The 22780-nt window shown below is 34.1% G+C and overlaps 2 protein-coding genes across 4 annotated transcripts in view; one reads left to right on the top strand and one right to left on the bottom strand.

Moving 5' to 3' along the window:
- The window catches only part of LOC116342303 (FMRFamide receptor), a 209926-nt gene that overhangs the window by 141308 nt on the left and 45838 nt on the right, over positions 1 to 22780 (bottom strand). The window contains exons 2-3 of one of the 3 annotated variants that reach the window (XM_031769839.1): positions 9867 to 9914; positions 5273 to 5332 (exon numbers count right to left, since the gene is read on the bottom strand). The exons of 1 other annotated variant lie outside the window; for it this stretch is intronic. The gene's annotated coding sequence lies outside the window, so the exon portion shown is untranslated. The remainder of the gene's footprint in view (positions 1 to 5272; positions 5333 to 9866; positions 9915 to 22780) is intronic. One more of the 3 variants, XM_031769841.1, reaches the window with a different exon arrangement.
- LOC116342304 (uncoordinated protein 58-like) overlaps positions 1 to 22780 on the top strand; it is a 149453-nt gene that overhangs the window by 96608 nt on the left and 30065 nt on the right. The window contains exons 4-5 of the mRNA XM_031769842.1: positions 10027 to 10835; positions 10921 to 11120. Of these exons, the coding sequence (XP_031625702.1) occupies positions 10342 to 10835; positions 10921 to 11120 (694 nt within the window). The 5' untranslated portion in view covers positions 10027 to 10341. The remainder of the gene's footprint in view (positions 1 to 10026; positions 10836 to 10920; positions 11121 to 22780) is intronic.

The following is a 22780-nucleotide window of genomic DNA, read 5'->3' as shown; positions in this document are numbered from 1 at the left end:
ACACACACACACACACACACACACACACACACACACACACACACACAATCTCTTTCTTTTGTTGTCGATTATATATAGTCGGAAGGAGAGCGCGATAAGAGTGGGATAATTTTGAGATAAGTGGCCCTTTGAATGGCACTGTCTCAATCTCGTGGGACATAGGTCGTTGAACATGACTGACGCAGTTCGTTATTAAGCTCGCAGTGTAGTTGAATTCTCCAAAAATCATTATGTTATTTTTTTTGGCGAGTGTGTTGTGTGATTCTTTACTCCTGGTATTATTAAATCAGGAATGCACAACGAGAGAGATAGAGAAGACACTTTTTGTATCACTTTTCAAAATGTACTTGGCATCTAACGAGAAAAATGTGTCACATTCTACAATCATACGATATACCCAGAAGAAAAATAGTGAAATATGAAGTCACATCATTTTCACGTTGATTTTCATGAAGTGGATATCATTTTCACGTTGACAATTTGGATAGTATATACCACCATTGTCAATGACATCCTCAATCACAGTCTGTATTGCAGTTTCTTCAAAATCAGGAGAGTTTAAAATTAACTCTGTGGTTTCCAGAAAAAAAGAGAATAAGAGTAATCAATGTACTGAATTGTTTTTAATCATTAAGATATTATAATTTAAAACGATAATCAAACTTAATATCAGTGAAGTGAACCAAAACCAAACCATGTGACCATTCCATTGGAACGTTCCGAAAATGGTTTACACTGTGCAGTATACACACGACCGTACAACGGCTGTGTGTATATTAATGTGCATTGTTATTCACGTACACATACTTCACCATCGTTCACACAAAACGAAACCAATTCCGAGATACCGCTCCGAAATCGGTTTGTATGAGAAATGTCAAACCGGATCACTTCACTGATAGGTATAGATATTATTATTCAAGTTATGATTTAAAAAAAGGCCAAATTAAAATATAAAAATTGTAAGAGAATTATGAAATGCAACATTTCGGTAAAAGTTTCTTCTCCGAATCATTTTCATCCAAAAGTGTGGAACTGTGTGTTCGCTATTTTCTACGATCAGAGAGTAATTGAAAGAGGGTAATTTGATTTTTGTATCCCGGGGGATAATCTGTTCCCTCAATACCCTGTCTGAGCATCTATGACTAAATTAATAGGTTACGATGTGTTTAAAGAGGAAAAGTTTCTAATTGACTCTTTTGAGCGAATGTCATTCTCACGACTCAATAAACTATCGGCCTAAAGCTCATTCAATATATGTTGGAAAAACTAAATGTGTATATTTCCTGTTCCTGAAGTGGCAAAAACTATTATTTGCCTCTGAACACGTTGAATCGATGAACACGTTGAAATGATTTATAGTTCGCTGAATTTTCGTGCCACTGTTTTTGCCATCAGCACATCAATTACGATCTCAGCGCCGTTCTGTCAAATGGAAAATAAATACGAGCGACAAATCTTTCACCGTAAAACAATTGTAAAATTGCAGAAAGAATTCACGGGAAAGAGCCACCAAAACGAAATTGCAATCACAACAAAGTTGCGCACAGAGATTTACTCTCGAAAAAAACTGAAAACCCCAAAAACAGAAACAGCAGCGGACTGAAAGTAGAGATAAGAAACGTTGTCGTGAAAAAAATAACGAGAGTAACCATAAAAAAAACTTTATCAAAAAGAAGAGCTGTTCCTGCTGCAGTACTGGTAGCAACGTAGATCATGTTGACGTGAGACTTGCTTGCAATTGAATTGCATTTTGTACAAAGGAAGATTAAAGAAAGTAGAAGAAAAAAAAATGAAGAAGAACAATGAAAAATAACGATGCAAGACAACAACTATGGCGGCCGCACAAAACTTATCTCAAGCGGAAGTGCGCTGTCGAGCGAAAAAGAAATAAGAATACGAACAATTTGGAAAATTTCATGGTTTTTCTCGTGCCGTTTCACATCTTGTTTTGCACATCATTTAAAGAAGTGTGTGATTTGTTATCGCTCTTTCATTCTTTCGTTGAGCTTGGTTTTCTTTGATGTGTCTTTGAATGTTGACGCTTTTTGGCTGTTGCACATAGAATGGTATATCTCAAACGAATCTACGGATAAAAGCAATTTGAATCGCTTCTCAGACTCGTGCAATCACAATTTTAAGGACTTGTGCATTCACTGCTGTTACTTGACCCATATCCAAAACAAGTCAACACCACTACTGACGAAACAAGCAAAAAATAAACAAACGTCTCACGGCAAACAAATAAGAAAGAACAATGCATTTTCTTTTAATCTTAAATCCCAAAAGACAAGTGAGACCGTGCGCGTGGTTTTTATTTTTTTGTGTGCTTTTCTATCTCTATCTTAAAATTCATTTGTTTATGTTGTTCAAAGTTGGAAAATTGCGGCAACAAACTGTAAATATTAAAACTTGAATTTGTCATTGCGATAAAGTGTAGAGGAAATTTTTAATTGAATCTGCATTGCTCCTGCTGAAACTGACTGCTGCAATCTGCAGCACAATTTGCGATGGCTAATTGGAACTAACTTGATATTTTACAAACACCAACAATGCACTTTTTGATATTTTCCATAAAAATGAAATGTGAAGATTTTACAAAATTCCATTAAAATGAAACTTTCCTATTTTGGCCGAGAGATGAGATAGATAGAAAGAAAGAGTGGGAGAGAGAAGGACTCCAAGTGCGCTATGGTTTTAATCGAATTTTCTTCTGTGCGTCATGCACAAATAAGTTTTGTTGACATGCACTCACTATTCAGCAACAACCACAATAACAGCAAAAATTACACTAGATACTATTTTCTAGTATTTCATCATGCGACAAGATATCATTTATCTTCATATTCCAGTTGCAATAAGAAGACGCATCATTTATTAAGCGTAGTGGTATTAAGAAAAGAAAAATTAACGCGCTAAAACTTTGCCTCCAGTGAAATGTTGACCTAGAAAGAAGAATTGCCAACAACATCATTCAAAAAACGATCATCACATTGAAGTGGCTTCAAAACGTGTTTAAGAAATAGTATGTGTAGTTTAAAGCATTTAAAAGCCGTAATCATCCCAATGTGTTTTGCTTTTTGCGGCCAATTTTGGTTTTGGTAGGGAGCAACGCATAAGTGGCTATCCAAAGAGTGTTTAACTCAAGCGTAACAAATACAAAAAGCGTCTACAAAACAATCTTCTAATCCAATAAAACCTCAATCACAAGAAATACAGAAAATGTTTGCCATTCAAAGGAATCCCCAACAAACCAGCCATTCAAGAAGAAGTGTGTAAATTTTAAATGAAAATAATTAAACTATGCAACACTTCTTCGAATGTGATAGAAATGAAAGCCATTGTCCAAGCGATTACATAAATTCTCGGCTATTAATTATTTAAGCATACATGCAAACGCATCAAATATGAAATAGTTGAAGGGATACTGTTTGCGGATTCGGTGTATATTGTTGAGTCGTTGGGCAAACACGACACTTTCCCTCGATTAGAAATTTAGTTACGCTTTGCCAAGTGTCGAATATTATATTGTCAAATACCATTAAATTATCAACTTATGGCAGCATCAACAACGACACAAATCTAAAATGAAATGTTTGTCAGAAAATTATAAACAAACCCAAATCCCATCTCTCTCTCCACTCTCAAAAGTCAAGTATACGATGGCCAAAAACAGAGACAACTCATTTCCTTCACCATATTCGTGAGCCGCCCACTTCTACTTGCGTTCTCTTGGCCAATATGCACTCGTTGAACACTTGAACTTTGTGACTTAATGTTATATGAGAAGGTATGGGGCAATGTTGCTCGAAAAGGTTGCGCATCAAATCACAACGGCTAGCCAGGGAGAAAGGGAGAGAGAAACACAGTAAAGTATAGCAAATAACCGAGAATGAGATATAGAAGCAGCAAGATTTGCGGTGATCTTTGAACACTTGGCAAATATTACTCAACAAAAGCGTATACAACCAAAGTGACAATGACCGAAATGACAATACAACAACCCATCACTTAATACATCATCCAGCAAATACATACGGTTTATATGCATTTTAGTATTTAATTGGAAATGCCATAAATGTATGTCCACTGTCCAGTGAATATGCTCACATAAAAGATCAAATCCAACATAATAACCACAATCCTATTTCCAAGCTTCAAAATGAAACATTTCACTTTTTATTATTTCTCAAGTGAATTCCCGAATTAATACTTTGATTTGAACATTCTTGCAATGCAATTTCAAATTCCAAAGAACACCCAATTTTCTTGACCATACCACACTTTTCAAATTGTTTACTTGATAAATGGTATTTTATCCTTGTCTAATTAATTAACACGAATCTTGTTAAATTAACAAAAATAATAAATATTACAAAATTTCAACTTGTGCACTTGTACAATTGAGACGCATTATATTTTCATAGTAAAAGTATTCTCTTATAATATGATATTCTTGCCAATTAATATAATTACGATTGGAGTATTTTCGCAGGCATCGCAATATCTAGATCATAATTGAAATACTCTATAGTTATTGTTTAATTGCTAATGGAAAATGAATTAAAATTGATTTCGTTTGCGATGCAACCACTTGTGCATTCTCACATTAAAATCCCCCACTTTATTGAGTAAAACAAAGAATAGAATGAATTATTCTGAGAGATGAAGTTCATTAAATAATTGCAACGTGCGCACAGTGTTATTTTCTATACCTTTAGACACTGTCATTGAAATTTACTTCATTTCATTGAGTGTGTCATTATAATGCGCTCAAGAAGGATCGGAAGAAGGAGAATTTTGTGCCTGGGATGGCAAACATGATGTGAAAATACTGAAGTCAGAAAGTGGAAAAGTGATTAGTTTCATTATTTATGATGCTCTCGGCGTATAATTCATAATGCACAAGCGTCTTGGCATCGATCTTACATTGTTTTCAGTTTCTTTAGTGTAGAACGGTGCAATAGTTGGCAGCGAGAATTGTTGACAGAGAAAACCCAAACATCGTATTCATGTTGAACACTCAAAGTGCAATTATGTCAAACGTTCATGTCAAATACCCCAATCAATGTCGTATAAAATCAATATTTATATAAAACTTCAACTCTTTGCCAATCTTCCGGCCACGATTTGTTCTTCGGTTTTTATACCAAAACCGAATTGATTATATTCTCCTATCAAACCACGCATCACAGTTTAAATGTTCACTGTTTATTCAGTAATTGCTGCAACATTTCATTAAAACATCCCTTTTCCACATTTTCCTGCTTACCTTCTGTCTTAGTTTTTGTGGATGCAGAAAGGACTTCACTTTTAACCAGCTACAGTCTTTCTGAAAGTGGAGAATATAGTTATAAAAAAAAGTGAAAACCAAGGCGAAATTGAATAAGAAAAAAAGTAAATGAGCAAATTGCATTTCAGCGAAAAATCATTTTTGTTCAAGTTGTTTACTCGAAATAAATGGAATTTAATTACGCAAAATGCGAATCAAATTGATAGATTCTGGAGTTGACGATTTAAGGGGGGGGGTAATTTGAGAAAATCTGAAGGGGGGTAATTTTGAAAGTCCATTCTATCCAGTGTAAATTTGCTTTCGGAAAAAAAGTTGAGACCGAAAAAAAATTTGAAATTTTTATTATGACATATTCCAGTAATCACTAATATTATTACATTATTTTATTAAAATTAAAGATACAAGTTTTTTTTCATTTCCACTTCATTAATATGTAATTAATTTGATGATTTCACAAAAATGATGGTTTCGGCAAGAATTTTTTTGCCTTATCCTCGACTTCTGTCAAAGATACAGCTTTGTTTCGGCGACCTTTCGGGTCATCCGTTCGATAATGCTTTTGTTTTATAAATTCATTTGCGTACTTGCTTGCAGCGAACTTTTCTATTTCATTCACACTATTTATTCTAATGCGCATTATATCTTCCATATGTTTTGGTAATAATCTCGACCGCCGTGAGGTTTTCAAATGATTCATAATGGAAAAGCCTCTTTCTGCCTCAGCGCTACCAACTGGCAATACGAGCACTGTTCGAAAGATTTCAACTTGATATGATAAATCTTCTTATTTTTGCTCAGTGAACTAAAAGTGAAATTGCAGAGTTTAAGTAATGATGAAATCATGATATGATATTTCACTATATTACCTTCTGTAAACCAAAGTCACTAATACTAGTGTCGATATTGAATCTTTTGACATTTTCTTCTTTTTTAAGAATTATGCTGCCGTTCCGTGAAAATCTGGCTTCTGCTATAACATCAGCACTCGTACAACTACTTTGACATCCACCCATTATTACTAGTTTCCAATTTTTTTTTGTAAACTCTCTTTTTTTCGTCTATTTGAAGTTGTTACACACTTCGACTCGAGGTGAGTTCGCAATGAATTTAAATTCTTTGGAGTAATCATATCAATCGCCGATAATAATTTGATTCGAAAATGCAGATGTGCAAAAACTGAGACATAAACAATATAGTTGATCGAACTTAATCAATTAAATAATCAAACAGTTGACCGGACTTAATTGTTTTGTCTACGGCGAATAAATAAATTTTGTTTAGTCGGACATTCGAATATGAAAATTGAATTTTTGAAAAACCTCAGCAAATCGGAATAATTTTTGCTCGAAAATAAAAATGGGAGTGGGTACTTTCAAAATCACAGAGGGGGTAAATTCGTTGCTCAGGGGGGGGTATTTTGTACCCTGGACCCCCTGGTCAGAATCTATGGAATCAATGCGCTCTTTTTTAATTTATATTGCAGAGAAGAAAAATAGACATGAAGTGATGAAGAGAGAGAGGGAGAGAGAAAGAGTGAGAAAGTTTGTGTGTGTGAAAATGAAGCCACCATTAAGAACCGCAAAAGTAAAACAAGTTTCCATCGTCAAAAGCAAATGTCATCAAAGCGATCTGAGTGATGAGGATTTTTTTTCTTGATTCAAATGGAATGAATAGTTATAAAGTAGTTTTAAAGTATGCATTTCTCCATTGGTATGTCTTCACTTGATTATTTTTTTTCATCTCTGTATTGAGCAATTGCCTGGCACGAAGGTAAAAAAGTGCTCATATCTAACAAAAAAAAACTTCCATTAAATAAGTTCTAAATAGTAACACAAGATTCCATTTAACTTTCGCACATTTTCTCATTTTTAATACGGAAACTTCCGCAACGAACTTGTTTGAAAACGAAGAAAATTTTAATTAGATTGAACGAGAGAAAAGAGAAAGAATTGTAATACGCATTTTTTCCCCGTACCAACTATTTGCGAATATATCACGTGTTATATGAATTGCTCACCGACACATTCGTCAGAGCATCTGGAACGCGTTCTCAAATTTTTGCAGAAAATGTTATTATTACATGATATTAAATTTGATTCATAAAGTGAAAGTGAAAATAAATAACTTTCTTGGAAATTGTTCATATTTTCTTCATTGAACAATATATTAAATGCGTGCACATATTTTTTGCGATGCAAATAAATAGTCATCTTTTTTAACAGTAAATTCTATCAATCATCATCTCATCTTTCGAAGCTGAACAAGAAATGATGTAAACAAATTTTTATGACTAAAACATAAATCAACACATAGATGATGCATGAAAAATATATTTATATGTGGCACTTCTGGAAAAACTCATAAACCATATTACATTAAGTTGATTTAAAATGTCTGCTTCTGTGAGTAATGTGGAAATTCGCTCGTTTTCACTGCTGCATCATAATTGCTTTTCGGTGAAAAAGTTTTGCATTTATGACCAGAATGTTTTGGCTAGCTTTACCAAAAATTGCTGTTACTTTGAAGTGCAGTACAAAATGTTTTCAAACATAGTAGTAGAGTTTTGGCTATGATGGACTCAAAAATAGCAAACCACACTTGATTTTATTTTGACTGTGCTTTTGAAACTGGAATAAACTAAAATGTGTCTTCGACAGTTTGGAAAAGGATCTTTTGTTGTATTCAATTTTAGTCAGAAATTGCACGAATATTTTCAAAATATCTTCAAACACAATACACAAGCCATTCCTCATCACCTTACACTTTGAATTGAATGAATATTTTTCTTTCGGGTTATTCAATCATTGAAATATATTTTACGTTCCACGTTCTTTCGTTCTTAAAATGGTTGTTAGATGAAAAAAAAATCCATAGAATTAAGGAGCATATGGTGTGAAATGGGAAAAAGTCGAAGTGCATTAGAATAAATTGCATTTTCTTCGAATTGATAGTTCTAAATCATTTTCTAAAACGTTCACATGAACTTGTGAATGGCCATAATAACAGCATATGTGCTCTTTCTATCACTCCCTCTCGGCCATTGAGTACAAAATGAAGGAATCACCTCGATTATTATCTAAATTTTATGTTCCTCTTTTGCATTTCATTTTCACAAAAATATTGTTGATTACCATCGTAAAATGTGATTTTGTATGCAGAACTAATACTATCTCTCTATTTCTCTTTCTCTCTCGCTCTCCCACTGCAAGTAGTCTCATCTTTTCCACTATAACAAGCAGATTGAAAATAGTATATCTCATGTATGTGTCTGTGCACACTGTGTGCATGCCATAAAGTGCCTCGAACCACATACAATTTATCATGAGGACGATACCTGCGTGCAAACAAAATTGAAATTGCAAGGCTTTTTATGCTCAATTCGAAGACTTCGGTGTTGTAGCGCCCAAGATCACATTATCAATGTATTTACTTTCATCTACATCCACACTTCTTATTTCCCTTTTATTTAATATTTCTTTTGGCTGTCAACATTACCGTTCCTACTCACAACTCACAAAATATTTGTATTCCTACAACAACTTGATGCTTTCTTTCTTCCAACTTCAATATAGTTAGATTCCTTCGGAGACTCCCCTCCATCTAATATGCTTCCTCGGCTCGTGTATGCACTATACGGTTACTATTTATTTTGCATTTGAATTTTTCTCTGCTCATTTCCATTCCGTGAAATTGGCGTTGAGCATAATATGTATGTTGTTGCTACTATGGAGTTAAGGATGGAATCTGCTTTGACAAAAATAATCTTCGTTTCTCGCTTTATTTGCCATTGGTACACCACCACATAACCATCGAATCGTTGTTATGTCACCTTCCCAATGCCCTTTATTTGCTCACTTTTTTTCCTCTTGCAATTTTATTTAAACTGTGCATTTGTTTTTTTTTCTTTCTCCTTCGCTTCTTTAGATTTCGCAAGCGACAAAATATGAGAAGCACACACTCTATGAGCACAAGACGAAAAAGGCAAAAAAAAATCAATTTTCGTTTCATGCTCATCGTCGCCGTCTTGCTCATAAAAAACATTCGTTATTTTCATGTCGAGAGAACGAAAGAAAATTGTACATTCAAATTTTTCGAATGCTATGGCTTTCGTTTTGCTTGAGCTGTGACAATTCACAGTAACTGAAACCGTGTGTGGATTTACTGAGGCGAACATATTCAACAATAGAATCGGCGTTTTTCATCTCTCTCTCTCTCTCTCTCTCTCTCTCTCTCTCTCTCTCTCTCTCTCTCTTTGTCTGCATTTCCCATGCGCACATTCGTTTGCTTTACAATCTACTTTTCGAATTTTATCGAATCCTATTCCACGAAATGGATAAATCGGTTGCATATGTATGTTGAGTGCAAGTGGGTGAATGAAATCTTATTCAAGCAGCCGACATGTGCAATTGACGACAAAAACCACTTTGAATTGAATTATTTTTCGTTATTAAAGGAATTTTATAAAAAAAAAACCATGCAAGGAACTTGCGATACTTCGTACTCAATACTTGAGTATTGTTATGATCAAGACCATAATTTTTTTCTATCTTTGAATTAAATGTACTTTAAATACCTTATTCCAAACACTCGGTGCATGTATTCTTACTCTTTGCCTCTTGAACTATAAATGAAAATATACAAATGATTTAAAAAAATTGCATAAAAATGTAATCGTTAAATCGAATTCATTTATTTTATTAACATATTGTTTTTTTTGTATGTTTTTTTTTCAGTTGCATTGAAATTGTACTGGCGAGCGATCACCGTAGAATTGGATGAAATTGAAACATCTAGCAAATTCGGATGGAAATATAGAATATGAAAGAGTGACAATAAATAATATTATTGCACCAGTTCAATAAAATACAGAAAAACATGGAAAAACATCAAAATTATTGCAAGAAATGCATACAAATTCAAACGATAAAGTAATAATAGAATAAAGAATAAGTGGTGGTATTCTATGCCAAATTGAATATCACAGTAAAACTGTGTGCAATTAAACTTTTCGATTTTTAAACATATTGAGTGAGAGTTTTGGAAGCGAAATGGCTGAAAAAGACGCCACAAGATATCGCTATGAACCATATCAACCGTTAGCATCCAAGCAACAAAACAATAGCGGTAAATCATGTGATCCGCCAACGACATTGAAAATTGGCGGTAGTACAACAAAAGGGAAAAAACCGGATGAAAATCCAAATGCAAATCGGTGCTGTTGCATGGGCCCAAAAGCCCGATCCTTCTGGATTAGTTTATTAATGAATTTAGGTATATGTTCACTGCTGTTCGGTTATACACTGCTCGGTTCGTTTTTATTTTTGGCCATCGAAGGTGGTGCATCGACAATGCAACAACGTACGCTGGCTTCAACAAATCGTCATCGAATGTCATCGTCACAATCTCGAACAACGGCTACTGAAAATGTAACGTTATCCGAAGTTGCTGCCGCCGAAGCATTGGAAGCTCGCCAAAAAACTGTCGAAAATATTTGGGAAATTACTGTGTCATTGAATATTTTATATCGTGAAAATTGGACGAGGTACCGTAAGCGCTTCATCGCAATCAATCCCATTCTATTTACAACAAAATGCCATCCATGTTAATCACTGTGTTTTTATTTGCAGACTTGCCGCACTCGAAATAAGCCGATTTCAGGATCAATTAATCCGAAAATTAACCGACGAAATGAATGCTCATCAGCATCATCAAGAAGGCAGTGGACCAGCAACTGGTGCCGTCATCGTTCCATATTATCAAATGCAAGAGCACGAATGGACTCTGGCCCGCGCATTTTTATATTCACTAACCGTGCTCACCACAATCGGTAAGTTTGCACGTATTTTTTTTATTTCGCCCTTTTCAACCCAAACATTTCACTTTGAAATTTGTCATCGTTGTCTTTAAGTGTGAAATTACCTAAATAAAAATGTAAATGCCATATAATTACGATTAAATGAAGCGAAATACAAAGCAATACATTAAAGAGATAAATTCGGTAAAACAGCATACGACAATACATCATTGTTATTAATCATTGGATTTGTTAACGTACGAGATGTACGCGTTAAATTGCTTTACGTCACACATTTTACTTCCAAATCATTTAATTTAATGAGCTTTCCAGTAGGCCTAGGTCTCATGCATTTTTCACAACCACTGACAATATATTAATATCAATTGATTTATTTCGGCACATTTACTTAATCTTCTCAAAATAAATCGTTTAGGTTCACTACCCTTTCTTTGTTTTACATTCAATTTCTATAGTCAAATTTTATTGGCCTAGTCGAGAAATTTCACCATCAAATTCAGTTTTGATGATAAACCGTCGTCGTAAAACATATACGAATAACTTATTTTCGGCTACTATATCAAAAATTGAGATGAATCAGACCCGAAACTGTAATGTTATCTTATTGAATTTGTATTATTAAAGCAGAACAAACTCCTACTAAAAAAAAAACATTTTTGCCAACGAGCGTCTTGAATGTGCTTACACCATGAGTGTGTACAAGTTGGTGATTCATATTTTAAATAAAATCCATAAAATTTTACAGCCAATTTAGAATGCCGGTCAGTAATCAGTATTTTGGTTTTTGTCACTAGAGCACATATATACACGGAATTTTATTTGCAAGACAGAATATTTAAAATACATTAAACGGATTTAATGCAGGCAACGAAATCAAATGAAATAAATCGAAAAATTTGGAAATACCAGTTTTATATTTTCGTAAAAGTATGAAGAAAAAAGGAGAATTCATGTAATGGATGAAATGTGCATACCATATAAAAAAGTCAATATCATTTTCGGAATGAATATAAATGTATATGCATACCATAATGGGTAACATTACTCTTGTGAACGGACCTGGATATCTAAATTGAAGTAGACTATTTCAAACAAAGAGAATATTTTAAAGCGAAATGGTCAATTTCTTGTGCTTTATCTATTGAATCGATAAGCTTCTTATGCAGTGAATGATGAAGCCATCGAAGGGTCATATTTACATCTATATCTAAACAGCACGCCATTGGCTCACGAAGATTTCATCTCTCTTTTTTTTATTACCATTTCGTGTTTATTATGTTAGCGATGGCCATTTCATCATGCTTCTGAATAAATAAACTCAATTTGAGTCATGAAAGTCTTTTGATCCGTTATCAGTGTGGCCGGTGAATGTGTATGTAATTTGGATGGTCGTTTGAATACTTTATTTTCAATATTTATACGTTTCAATGTTAGTTCGGAGGTTTTCCGCAATCATCCACTTTCGTAGAGAGATGATGTGCATCTGCTCAATGTGGATACTCCAGACTATGCGATGGTAAATTGTTGATTTAATACACAATGCTATTAATAATAATGTCTATTATTATGATGATGCTCATGACCACAAAAACTCCAAAATATAATTGGGTGATTATGGTGAAGCTTGTTTCAAGATTTGGACGCTTTGAAATATTCAAAACAATATCTCCGAGATTGTATTAAGGTAATAAAATTCAAGAAATGACACGGACAAACTGGAACCTAGCAACGAGTTGTGGGAAAAATTTGTGGTTAACTTTGATGCGGTATATACTATTTCCACCGAAGACAATCTGTTATTGGATAAAAGCACCTCTGTAACCTGCATCGTAGTTTATGTTTGCCGAGATTCATTCTCGTAGACACACATATACACAGAAAGTATGTATTCCCCAGGACCAAATCTAATATTAAATACGATTTCGTTGAAATGCCCTAAATTCAGTATTCCGCTTGAAATTGAAGTTTGTGGAAATGTTATTCACCAAACAATAAGCAAATAAGTTTTATTTCAGAGAAATTCGCTTCAATGCAAACGTTGCCAATGTATTGCTATTGGGTGCAAATTGTTAAACAACATGAAAATTAATTCAAACACTGTAGCCAATTTTTGAATGGAATTCACTTGTTATGAAATTCAAGTATGCATGTAACAAATCCATGTCACACCAACAAAAAACATGTTTTCCATCAAAATTTAACAAATATCGTATACAAAGGTCAAACTGCAACATAAATACTAATCATTCATTAAGCTTATGTTATTACAGGTTAATTAAACAACTACCACAACAACATTTCAACAATCATAGAAAATATCTATAATTTTGTTCATCGAATGAAAGTGATTTGTTTAATATTTTATGTTGATGTCAATCAAAGCACTTCATTCCATAAGAGTGAGCACTTTGTTTCACAAAATATGTACACAAAACAATTGGCCATTTTCGCATGAATCCAATTCAATTCTCATTAACAAGAGTGAGTGACGAGCCAAAGAGTTTTCAATTCAAATTTCCCAAAAACCATTTTTATTTTGATACCATCGAAAGCATACTCAAGCGAATGGAATGAGACGAATGCGGTCGAGGCGGATGATGCGAATTGCATATCTCGTTGAAGTTTTTTTTTGTTGTTGCGCTCAAACAAAAAAATCACCCTAATTGAATGAGACCATGTACATGCGATCAGATTTCCCGTTGTATTTACATTTTATGTTATCTTCGTTTTTCACTTTTTCTGTATATTTCCACTATATGGAAACGAAAAACAATCTCTATATTGTTGTATTATTTGGTTGGTCGATTCGCTTAAATATATTTGCAATGTATGTGTTCATGATCCGAAAATGTGATTCATCGATTATTGTTATTATTATTATGAAAGCTCTTGAAAATACATTGAGTAAATGTGCTCAAATTTATGTATGTGTGAATACCCTATGTGGAAACGGAACTCAAAAGCATTTTTAAGCATATGAACTAAATTCGGCTCGTTTGTTTCGCTGAAAATGTGTTTGCAAAAAAAACCAGCATAACTTTGTCATATGTATTGATTGCGTCCACATTTGTTGGCATTGCCACACTAAAGTATCCGTAAAAATTGTGTTCGATGTTCAGAGACCATTGCTTTTCCACTGGATATTGTTGTTTTTATTTTGTTGATTTAGCATTTCGTTAAAATAACATCAATGCTTTGTCTCTGAGATCGTGTTTGCATTGTTGTTGCTTTAATTTGAGCATGTTTCGTTTCCCACTCTCCTTTGTTCAGCATATTTTTGGCGTCAAATGGCTTATATATGTTTCGGCTTGCAATCGTTGAATTATGCTAATGTGATTTTCATTTTGAGCATGCTTTTTGGGATAAAACAAAAACACACACAAATTGTGCGGATATTGTTTGAATTCCAACCAATGTTGGTCCTTTAAGTATCATACCAAAAGCTAGACAAAAAAAATGTGCAATTGCGTATGCTAAATACATACCAAATTGTCTGTTGGCCAATCCATCATAGGCTATTCATGAATGTTACTTTGTTTGGTGTTTACGCCGATGCAAACAGAGATCAGACAGCATTTACGTCGCGCGTCGGCAATAGAAATTCCGACAAATTTCAGCATTCGGCTTGTGATGAGCAAAAATAATGAATTGTTTTGTCTTTGTGAATGTGCGTGTACTAAGATTGATAGCGAACAAAGTTATGTGAAATTTGATATACATATACGAACGTCATTTGAAACAAACAAATGAAATGAAAATGTTCAAGTCATCGCCGCATGTCATCGTTCAATACCAACCTCTATTCATCAGGATAATAGCCATGATGAAGCATCGAAATTGAATTTATTGAAAACGAGACATTTTGTATGATTTCGATGGCTGAACAATAACGAATGAGCGACAAAAAAAATGAATTTGATTAACGAAGCATTAAGACCCATTGTTCAGCAGCAGCGAGCAGCAGCTTATATGATGGACCATCATTGATGGTCGAGACCAGACTTTGTACATTCTTTTCTCGTTTTATCCCTCCCGCCTAGACAACCAGTTATAATTAAACTTGGGCGCGACGCAGTTTCAATATTCATTCAATCAGCAACACAACATGCTATTGAACATTTTAATTTTGCACATGCTACCAATGGTCCGGATCAATAATAAATCAAGAGAGAAAAAAATCAATGAAAGTTGATTTATGCCGAAACGATACAGTGTTGGAAATATATTGTGTCAGTGATAAGAGTTGTATAAAACGCAACGAATTTTTTCGTACGCTGAAACAACACACAAATAGTATAAAATGTATTTATTCGCTTCATTATAATGATCATTGAGGAAGTTTCGTATTTCTTTGACTTTTCCTCCCGTTCGCTGAAAAGCAATAAAATCATTTTAAATGCAAAAAGTTTTTCAATGCTGTGTACGTCGTAGTTCCGCTTCAACTATGGCTATGTCTGAACATTTGAATCGTTGCGTCTATCTCCTTCTCTTTTTTTCGTTCGTCAATTTATCTAATTAGGTTTCCATGTATGATGATGCAGGGAAGCTAAATGGTAGATAGAACATCGGCAACATCCGTACACAATGTTGAAATGTTGCGCGACGGTGATGCAACAATGAAATAGATAGTTTTAAATGTGAAAGAAAAAGAGCCATACAACAATGTCGTGTGCGTGGCGTCATTACTCAAATAGGAAGAAGCAATAAAAATGTGCAAAAGTTTTCTCTGTCAAAAAAACCAAAAATAAATTTCAACAAGCAATAAAAAGAGACGCATAGAAAAGCCAGCAAAAAATCATTTAACTCGAACTTACGGAATATACATATTGGAAGCCAGGCACTATGAAACAAGAACAAAATATATAGAACACACTCGTACACATTTCACAACAACGATGACGATTCCCAACAGCAACGATAAAAGAAAATTATGTCAACGTAATTATTCTCATTTTGTTGGCATATCGAACAACGAATGAGAACTTGTGTGAAATTAGTTCCGGTAATGTGTGTGTATGTATGCGCCAAAAGGCATCGCATAAAATTAATCGCTTGAATATAATACGCTTATTAAGAGCTTTTCAAATTCCTTTCGGTTCACCATTTGACTTTTGACGAAAATTGCACACAAATGAAACATTTTTGTTTTAAAATTCGATTCTATCAACGAAAAAAACCTCCAGAGACTCGATGCGAGTGTTTGTTTCACACTGTTGCCATACAATTACCAATCGATTATCTCAAACTGATGAACTACCACTGATAAATCTATGTACATTTTTTTCATGCTGGTGTCATTTGACAATCAGCTGCTGGCACACTATTTTTTACATGATTCAAACAAATGCAAAGTGTATCAAAACGATGATGATGAAGGCAGTATGAATGCGATATATATGCGGTGCAGAACCGCACGGAATCCCAATTGAAATTATGTGTAACGCTTATGCAATTTTTTCTCCAAGCCATATCGATCCCATTTCGATATTTCGATTCATTGTGTTACACTTTATTCTGCACTTAGTTTGAGCACAAAAAAATGCGAGAAATATGCTCTCGAATTTTAAAAGGCTAATCAAATCTAATGGCTATTGCATCGCAATAGGGAAAAATTGACTCCCGAAGTGACTGGCGAACAAACTCGCTTAGCTAGCTTCCACTGCATGACAATATTTGCTGATATATACATTTCGTTTTTGGTTGCATTTAATGATTTTTTAAACGAAAACCATTTGCTATTTTTTTTTTTTTTTTTTTTTTAAACATTGACATGAAATCGACAACCAGCGCGAAACGCGTCACGAAACAATAAACGAAAATGGCAATGCAAAAATTGGTATGGTAACCAACATATTAGTAAATTACCCCATGGCCATACGCCATCATAAATAAAACAATGTCTACCGCAACGCGACACATAAAATTTTATTTATACCTAGTATTCTACGCTTCATTTGGTTTCCATTCTTCTCTCTTACTCTCCCTCTTTCTATCCCGTCTGAATTATTAGCTGTTGCTGCCAACAATTTGCCATTTTTGTGTCCATCTTCGTATTCTGTTTCACCTTTTCTATCGTTGTTTTTCATTTATTCTGCACGCGGCATGAATTTCAAATTAATATACTTCTATCTATTTTCCATCGTGAAATCGAAATTTGAGCGTTTAAGTAGCAAAATTATAATTGGTTTTAAACGGAATATAATTCGTTTGAAATGTTGTCTCAAGTCACATTGATTTAAACACGTTCAAAATGATGAATTTCAGACAGACATTTCAGTCGCATACACACACTTCCAAGAACTTTTGCAGCATCTTTGTTGAAAAACTCTCACGCAAAAAAGCGACCAAAACTTTTTTGGCTTCACTTGATTTTATGATTTTATAATTTTATATCCATTTTTCACTCAATTTTTGTGCGTCAGGAAGTGGTCATCTCTTTCTGTCTATACTTTCCTTAGTCTCCGTGTGTATTATGTACGGAAAAAGTTGAGAAAAGGCAAACTGAAGCCAAATTACTCTGTAATCTCCGAAAAGTTTTTGCCATAAATTCTCAACTTTGTTTTTTCTTAATGTTTGCGGTTTGCAATTAACGGCCAAACATCATATGCCATTAGTGACTGACTGTGTGCGTGTGTATATGTGTATGATGACAGCAAAACTTTTCTGAAACTCATGTCAATGACCAAAACATTTGTTTGTATTTCACTGTTTTCCTGTCGTCGTCGTAGTCATCGCAGTCGTCGTTGATGATGGCGGCGTGGTTGCAGGTTTCAATTTTTCGGAAAACATTTTCGTAAGAAAAATACATTGTAGAGCGATATAAAAGAAATTGAAAAGTACGTTAGAGATATGGTGCTGCTGACGTGCACATGAAGATATCAGATCGTCATTGTTTGTTGAATTTCTTTTTGGTGCAGAACCAATAACAATAACAATATTTTTCACTTCAAATAAGTGGTGTGATTAATGATGCGCACAAAAGTTATTGTTCTAATAAGCCATTTCAATTTGAAAATGCCATAAAATGAGGATTTCTATGAAAATGACATTCTATGTTCAAAATTGAAATCAAAATTAACGACGACCATTTCCTTCAAATCGATTATTTAAAAGACGATGAATGCTAGTATGGATTTTAAGAACATTTTTCATTTCATAAAGCATGTTCCACTCGAAATAATAAAGCTCATTGTCATTGAAATATGAAAAAAAAATCAATCATTTATCAACAATTGATTGTTCAATTGAATACACACAAATCACTCATCGAGTTTGAGTTTACTATGGCAACGATTTGGTATAATATGAATGACGATATTTTCTCATTGAAACCCAAATATAGATAGGTGAACGAATGAAATTCGAAAGCGAGTATCATTTAAATCAAAACACGAGTATATGTGGCCAACATTACATTGTATCTTCCAATTGGTGGTGGTTGCAACCAAAATTGTACTTCAATTTTTCTATTTTAAGTTGATGGCTAGAAATGATATCGTTCTACCATTTGTAGTTTGAAACCATGCAATGTCATTCGAAACCACAAAAAACACTCAATTCAAACATGGTTTCGCGAAACAACTTTGTTTCCCATCGCTTACAGTGTGTGGCAAGTGAACGCATTCAATGTTGAATTTATGTTTTTGTCACTGACAATCTTTCTAACTTTGTTTACATACAATTGCGACCCCGACCTGTACGATATCGTAATATGTGTGAATGTGAAGATTGTGGCAGTCGCACGCTTTCTCTGGCTCCAGAGTGATTTTTCGGTCGATTTTCTATGTGATGAGATTGATTGAAGCACGTCGTTTGATTTCGTAATTTTTCCCACTCCTCTTCGTTGTGAGTCCTGTGCTTTCATCATCATCGTTGCTTTCATTTATTCATTCATTCATTATGGTTGTTGTTCTTATATATCTTTTTCTCATCTCACCACTTGCAGCGCATTTCAATCAAATGTAGTATCTGTACATTCGGGATTAATGGTATGATGATTTCCAAAGAGATTGCCAATTTTCTCCGCAAATTTCAACAATCCGTGTACGTGTTGTTTGCGCTTTGATGATGCACATTCCAATTGAATGCGTATTAAAAGCAAGTCGAATCACCGCCAGGGATACATAATGATTTGTGCACACAGACAACGACATAAAACCAAATGGAAACGAAGAAAAAAAACTACACAAATCGAAAAAAAGAAGAAAATTCCATTGAACCGCATCATATCAAACAGATTATTTTCGTGTGTTGATGGTGTGTATCACGGCATCGTCATTTATGCACCAATAATTTTCAATTCAAGTGGTAATTTACGCTATCAAAACACACACATTATTCGAAGTGTCCAATGTTGAACTGTCATTTTGAAACTGATGCAATTGAAATCGTTTCTCTGCTCACATCTCTACGGAAAACATTCGAATCGAAATCGCCTGTCTCACAATTTTCCATTTATATTAAATGTATACATAATTGGCATGTGAAAAACGAGTTGGGGTTAATCCAAAACATGCATTTATTCGTATGTAATAGAAAAATCCCTGATGATAAATTGGCTCATTCCATGAATGCGACAAAGATTTGATATTCCTTTTTCAAAAGGATAGAAAAAACGAATGGAATTGATTGTTAGACAAACCCCATATTGTGTATAGTATTCTGTTGTATTATATACAATTTTGAGAGCATCCAAACCAACAATACCATTGATGCTTGGAGTAGTGTGCGCCAAATTACAAAGAATACTTCGAATTTTTTTTATGTAAGATTCAGTATTCGATTCTATGAAACGTCCGTCCTTTACTTTTCGGTCATTTCCGGTCACCTTATAAAGATAATTCGCAGTAAACTTCTTTTCCTCTTTTGTTCAATTTACGCGTATAGAGCAACCTCCTCAACAATTGGAATTATTATGATAAGATTGTAATGCATCGAAAATTATATCGCTGGCAAATCCATTGAGAATGAATGGCATAGCAAAAAAAGGCGCAAGAATAACAAAAACAATGATACTATTGGTAATCATAATCAACACCCTATGGTTTTTTCTGTCATCTCCTTTTCATTATTATGCATCTCAAAACCGGGAAGAAAGATTTTCGAAATAAATCCATAGTTTCAGCATTCGTTCAAATTCATCGTGATAAGTTTGAAAGTCTGCGATATTTTTTTCGGATAAACTTTTGTTTCGATCAAAACTAGTGGGTTGGTCAATTGAACTTGGCTTTTTTCTGCCAGAATAACAATTGCTTATTTTTATCTTGTGCACATATTGTGACACATGACTCCGACTCAAAGCAGAGTTTCCCTTTTTCGCTTTGGGTTAGCGGATCCAAAATACGTAAAACAAGAATCATCTATTCGGTCGAACACAAAGTTTTTGCCACCAAAGTATACCACTGGGACTGTATTTAATACGTTTGTTGACTATTTGTTTCCGTCACGTAATTTGAGTATGAGTATTCGCACACATTTCGAGAATAACAATAATGAAAATGTAGCGAAAATGTTTATACGCATTCGATGTGTGGAATGTGGCAAACAACAATTCGCTTTTAATTTCCCATTATCGAGATGCGCTCATCACACATCGACACGAGATAAAAAAAACGCCATGTTACTTTAGACAAAACATTTTCTTTCTATGTGTGCGTGTATGTCTCTATTTAGTGGTTATCAGGCGGGTACTTTTGCGAAATGAAACAAAAAAAAAAATTAATATAAAAATATATCTATGTTGTAGATTCGAACAGGAAATGTACGATACCAGATACGAAAAATGAGCATGACATGAATTCATAATTATCCTTGAATTGAGCATTCCATATCTTGGGTGACATTGTACACAAATACTCACACAACAATGCTAATATGTACTTGGCTGTTTTATATTGTACAGTTTGAAAATGGTTTTTGTGTGTTTTGCAATATAAAATTGAGGCAACAACACATACCAAACATTTTTTGTGTGTAAATTGGATTGTGTCTGGAAAATCAAGAATTCGATCAACCAGATAACCATGGTTGCTAGGGGATAGCATATAACAAGAACAATGTTTTCAGATAGCGAACAATTTGCTTGAAACTATAAAATACGATGGATTTCGATGAAACAAAAAAATACTAATGCAAAGTACAGTACAAAAGATAATACCTTATACCCTTTCGACATCTGCATTATTGCAGATATGAAGTTTTAGTTATAGATTTTGATTAGATTTTGACCTTTTTTTTCTTTTCGGATATAATCTTGATTCAGTTTTCAGTTTTCTAAGTTTAAGTGTTAGTTTGCAAAACCGAGGCAACACAATATCATGGAAAATTGTATTTATGCCGTTCAGTTTTTGCTCTGATGGTAGAAAACTGATTTGCCAGTCGCAAATCAGTCTGTCTGGTGACGTCATTGGCATAAAACTGAACATGTGAGTGGTAAAATATCAAAATATTCCATAAATTTGTTTCATTTTCTCTGCCAAATTTTTGCTTGTCCGTTCGATTGAATCAGTCATATGTAATATGTCAAAGGAACGAATGAAGGAAAAATGGACACATGCTACAGTAAAAGTAGCCTTTCATTTATTTCGAGAGCGGTGTCTGGTTTTTGTAACCAAAAGAAAGAAATTATTGAATTTGAGCATCTAACGAAACATTAAGTGTATAAAAACAAGAGCAAATGGGGAGTAGCAATCTATACAAATAGTTGTATCAGCAACGATTGACAATATTTTCGGTTTGGGCATTGTAAAAACAAAGGAGCTTTTGTATCTGATTGTCTGATTGGATGAAGCACAATCAATCGAATAAAATAACCAAATGGATTCTTTCTTTTCCATTTCAAGTTGGCTCTGGTTGACTTTGATGCAGATCACATTCCATGTGAGTTCGTTGTTCTTGTGTCACGAAATAAAAAGTATTAAAGGTAAAATCAAGGGAAAAAGAGCAAACGATCTTCCCAAAAATAGCAATCCAATCTGAATATTTCGATTGACGCAAAAGTTTTTTTTTTCGTTTGCTATTGTTTTTACAACGTATCGCGTTAGTGTATTTTCACTTACATTGCTTCATTTGTAACATTGTCGTTGAACGCTGCCATTCTATTATTTGACACGGTTTTTGTGATAGCTCTGCTCTCTACCTCTGTTTCAGATGGAGTTTTTTTGTGTGAATACAGTTTTTTGTGCCTGCATTTCGATGTTGAAACATTTTTTTGCGAAAGCCAAACTTCAACTAAACAGAAACTCAGTGACAACGAACTGCTGGTAGCGTTGTGTCAACATCAAACTATCTAATTTTATGCGCAAAAGCCCTTTGTATATGACCCTTTTTTCTCTCTCTTCTGTACCCCGTTTCTCTCTTTCACATTGCAAATTGTCCAGTTGTTCGGTCTGCAGTCAAGGCGCTTCACTACACTAATTCCACTCAAATTTTATGTTGTTTTAGAAAACGTTGTTTTTTGTCATCGCTCTTTCTCTCTTTTTTTTTATTTTTTCTGTCAGCTTTTATTCCCATTCATTCAAGTAGTTTGGTTACAGCTTGTTATGTTGAGCAACACAATAGACAACACATAACAGGCTATTTATGTTTTTTTTTTTCATTCTGAATGCATTCAATTCATGTCGATCTTCTCTCTCTCTCTCTCTCTCTCTCTCTCTCTCTCTCTCTCTCTCTCT

Source organism: Contarinia nasturtii, unplaced genomic scaffold (assembly GCF_009176525.2).
Source record: "Contarinia nasturtii isolate CC-2019 unplaced genomic scaffold, AAFC_CNas_1.1 Cnas_scaffold_864, whole genome shotgun sequence".
Classification (NCBI taxonomy): domain Eukaryota; kingdom Metazoa; phylum Arthropoda; class Insecta; order Diptera; family Cecidomyiidae; genus Contarinia; species Contarinia nasturtii.
The sequence above is the reverse complement of the archived record's forward strand: the minus strand, read 5'-3'. Positions and strand labels throughout refer to the sequence as shown.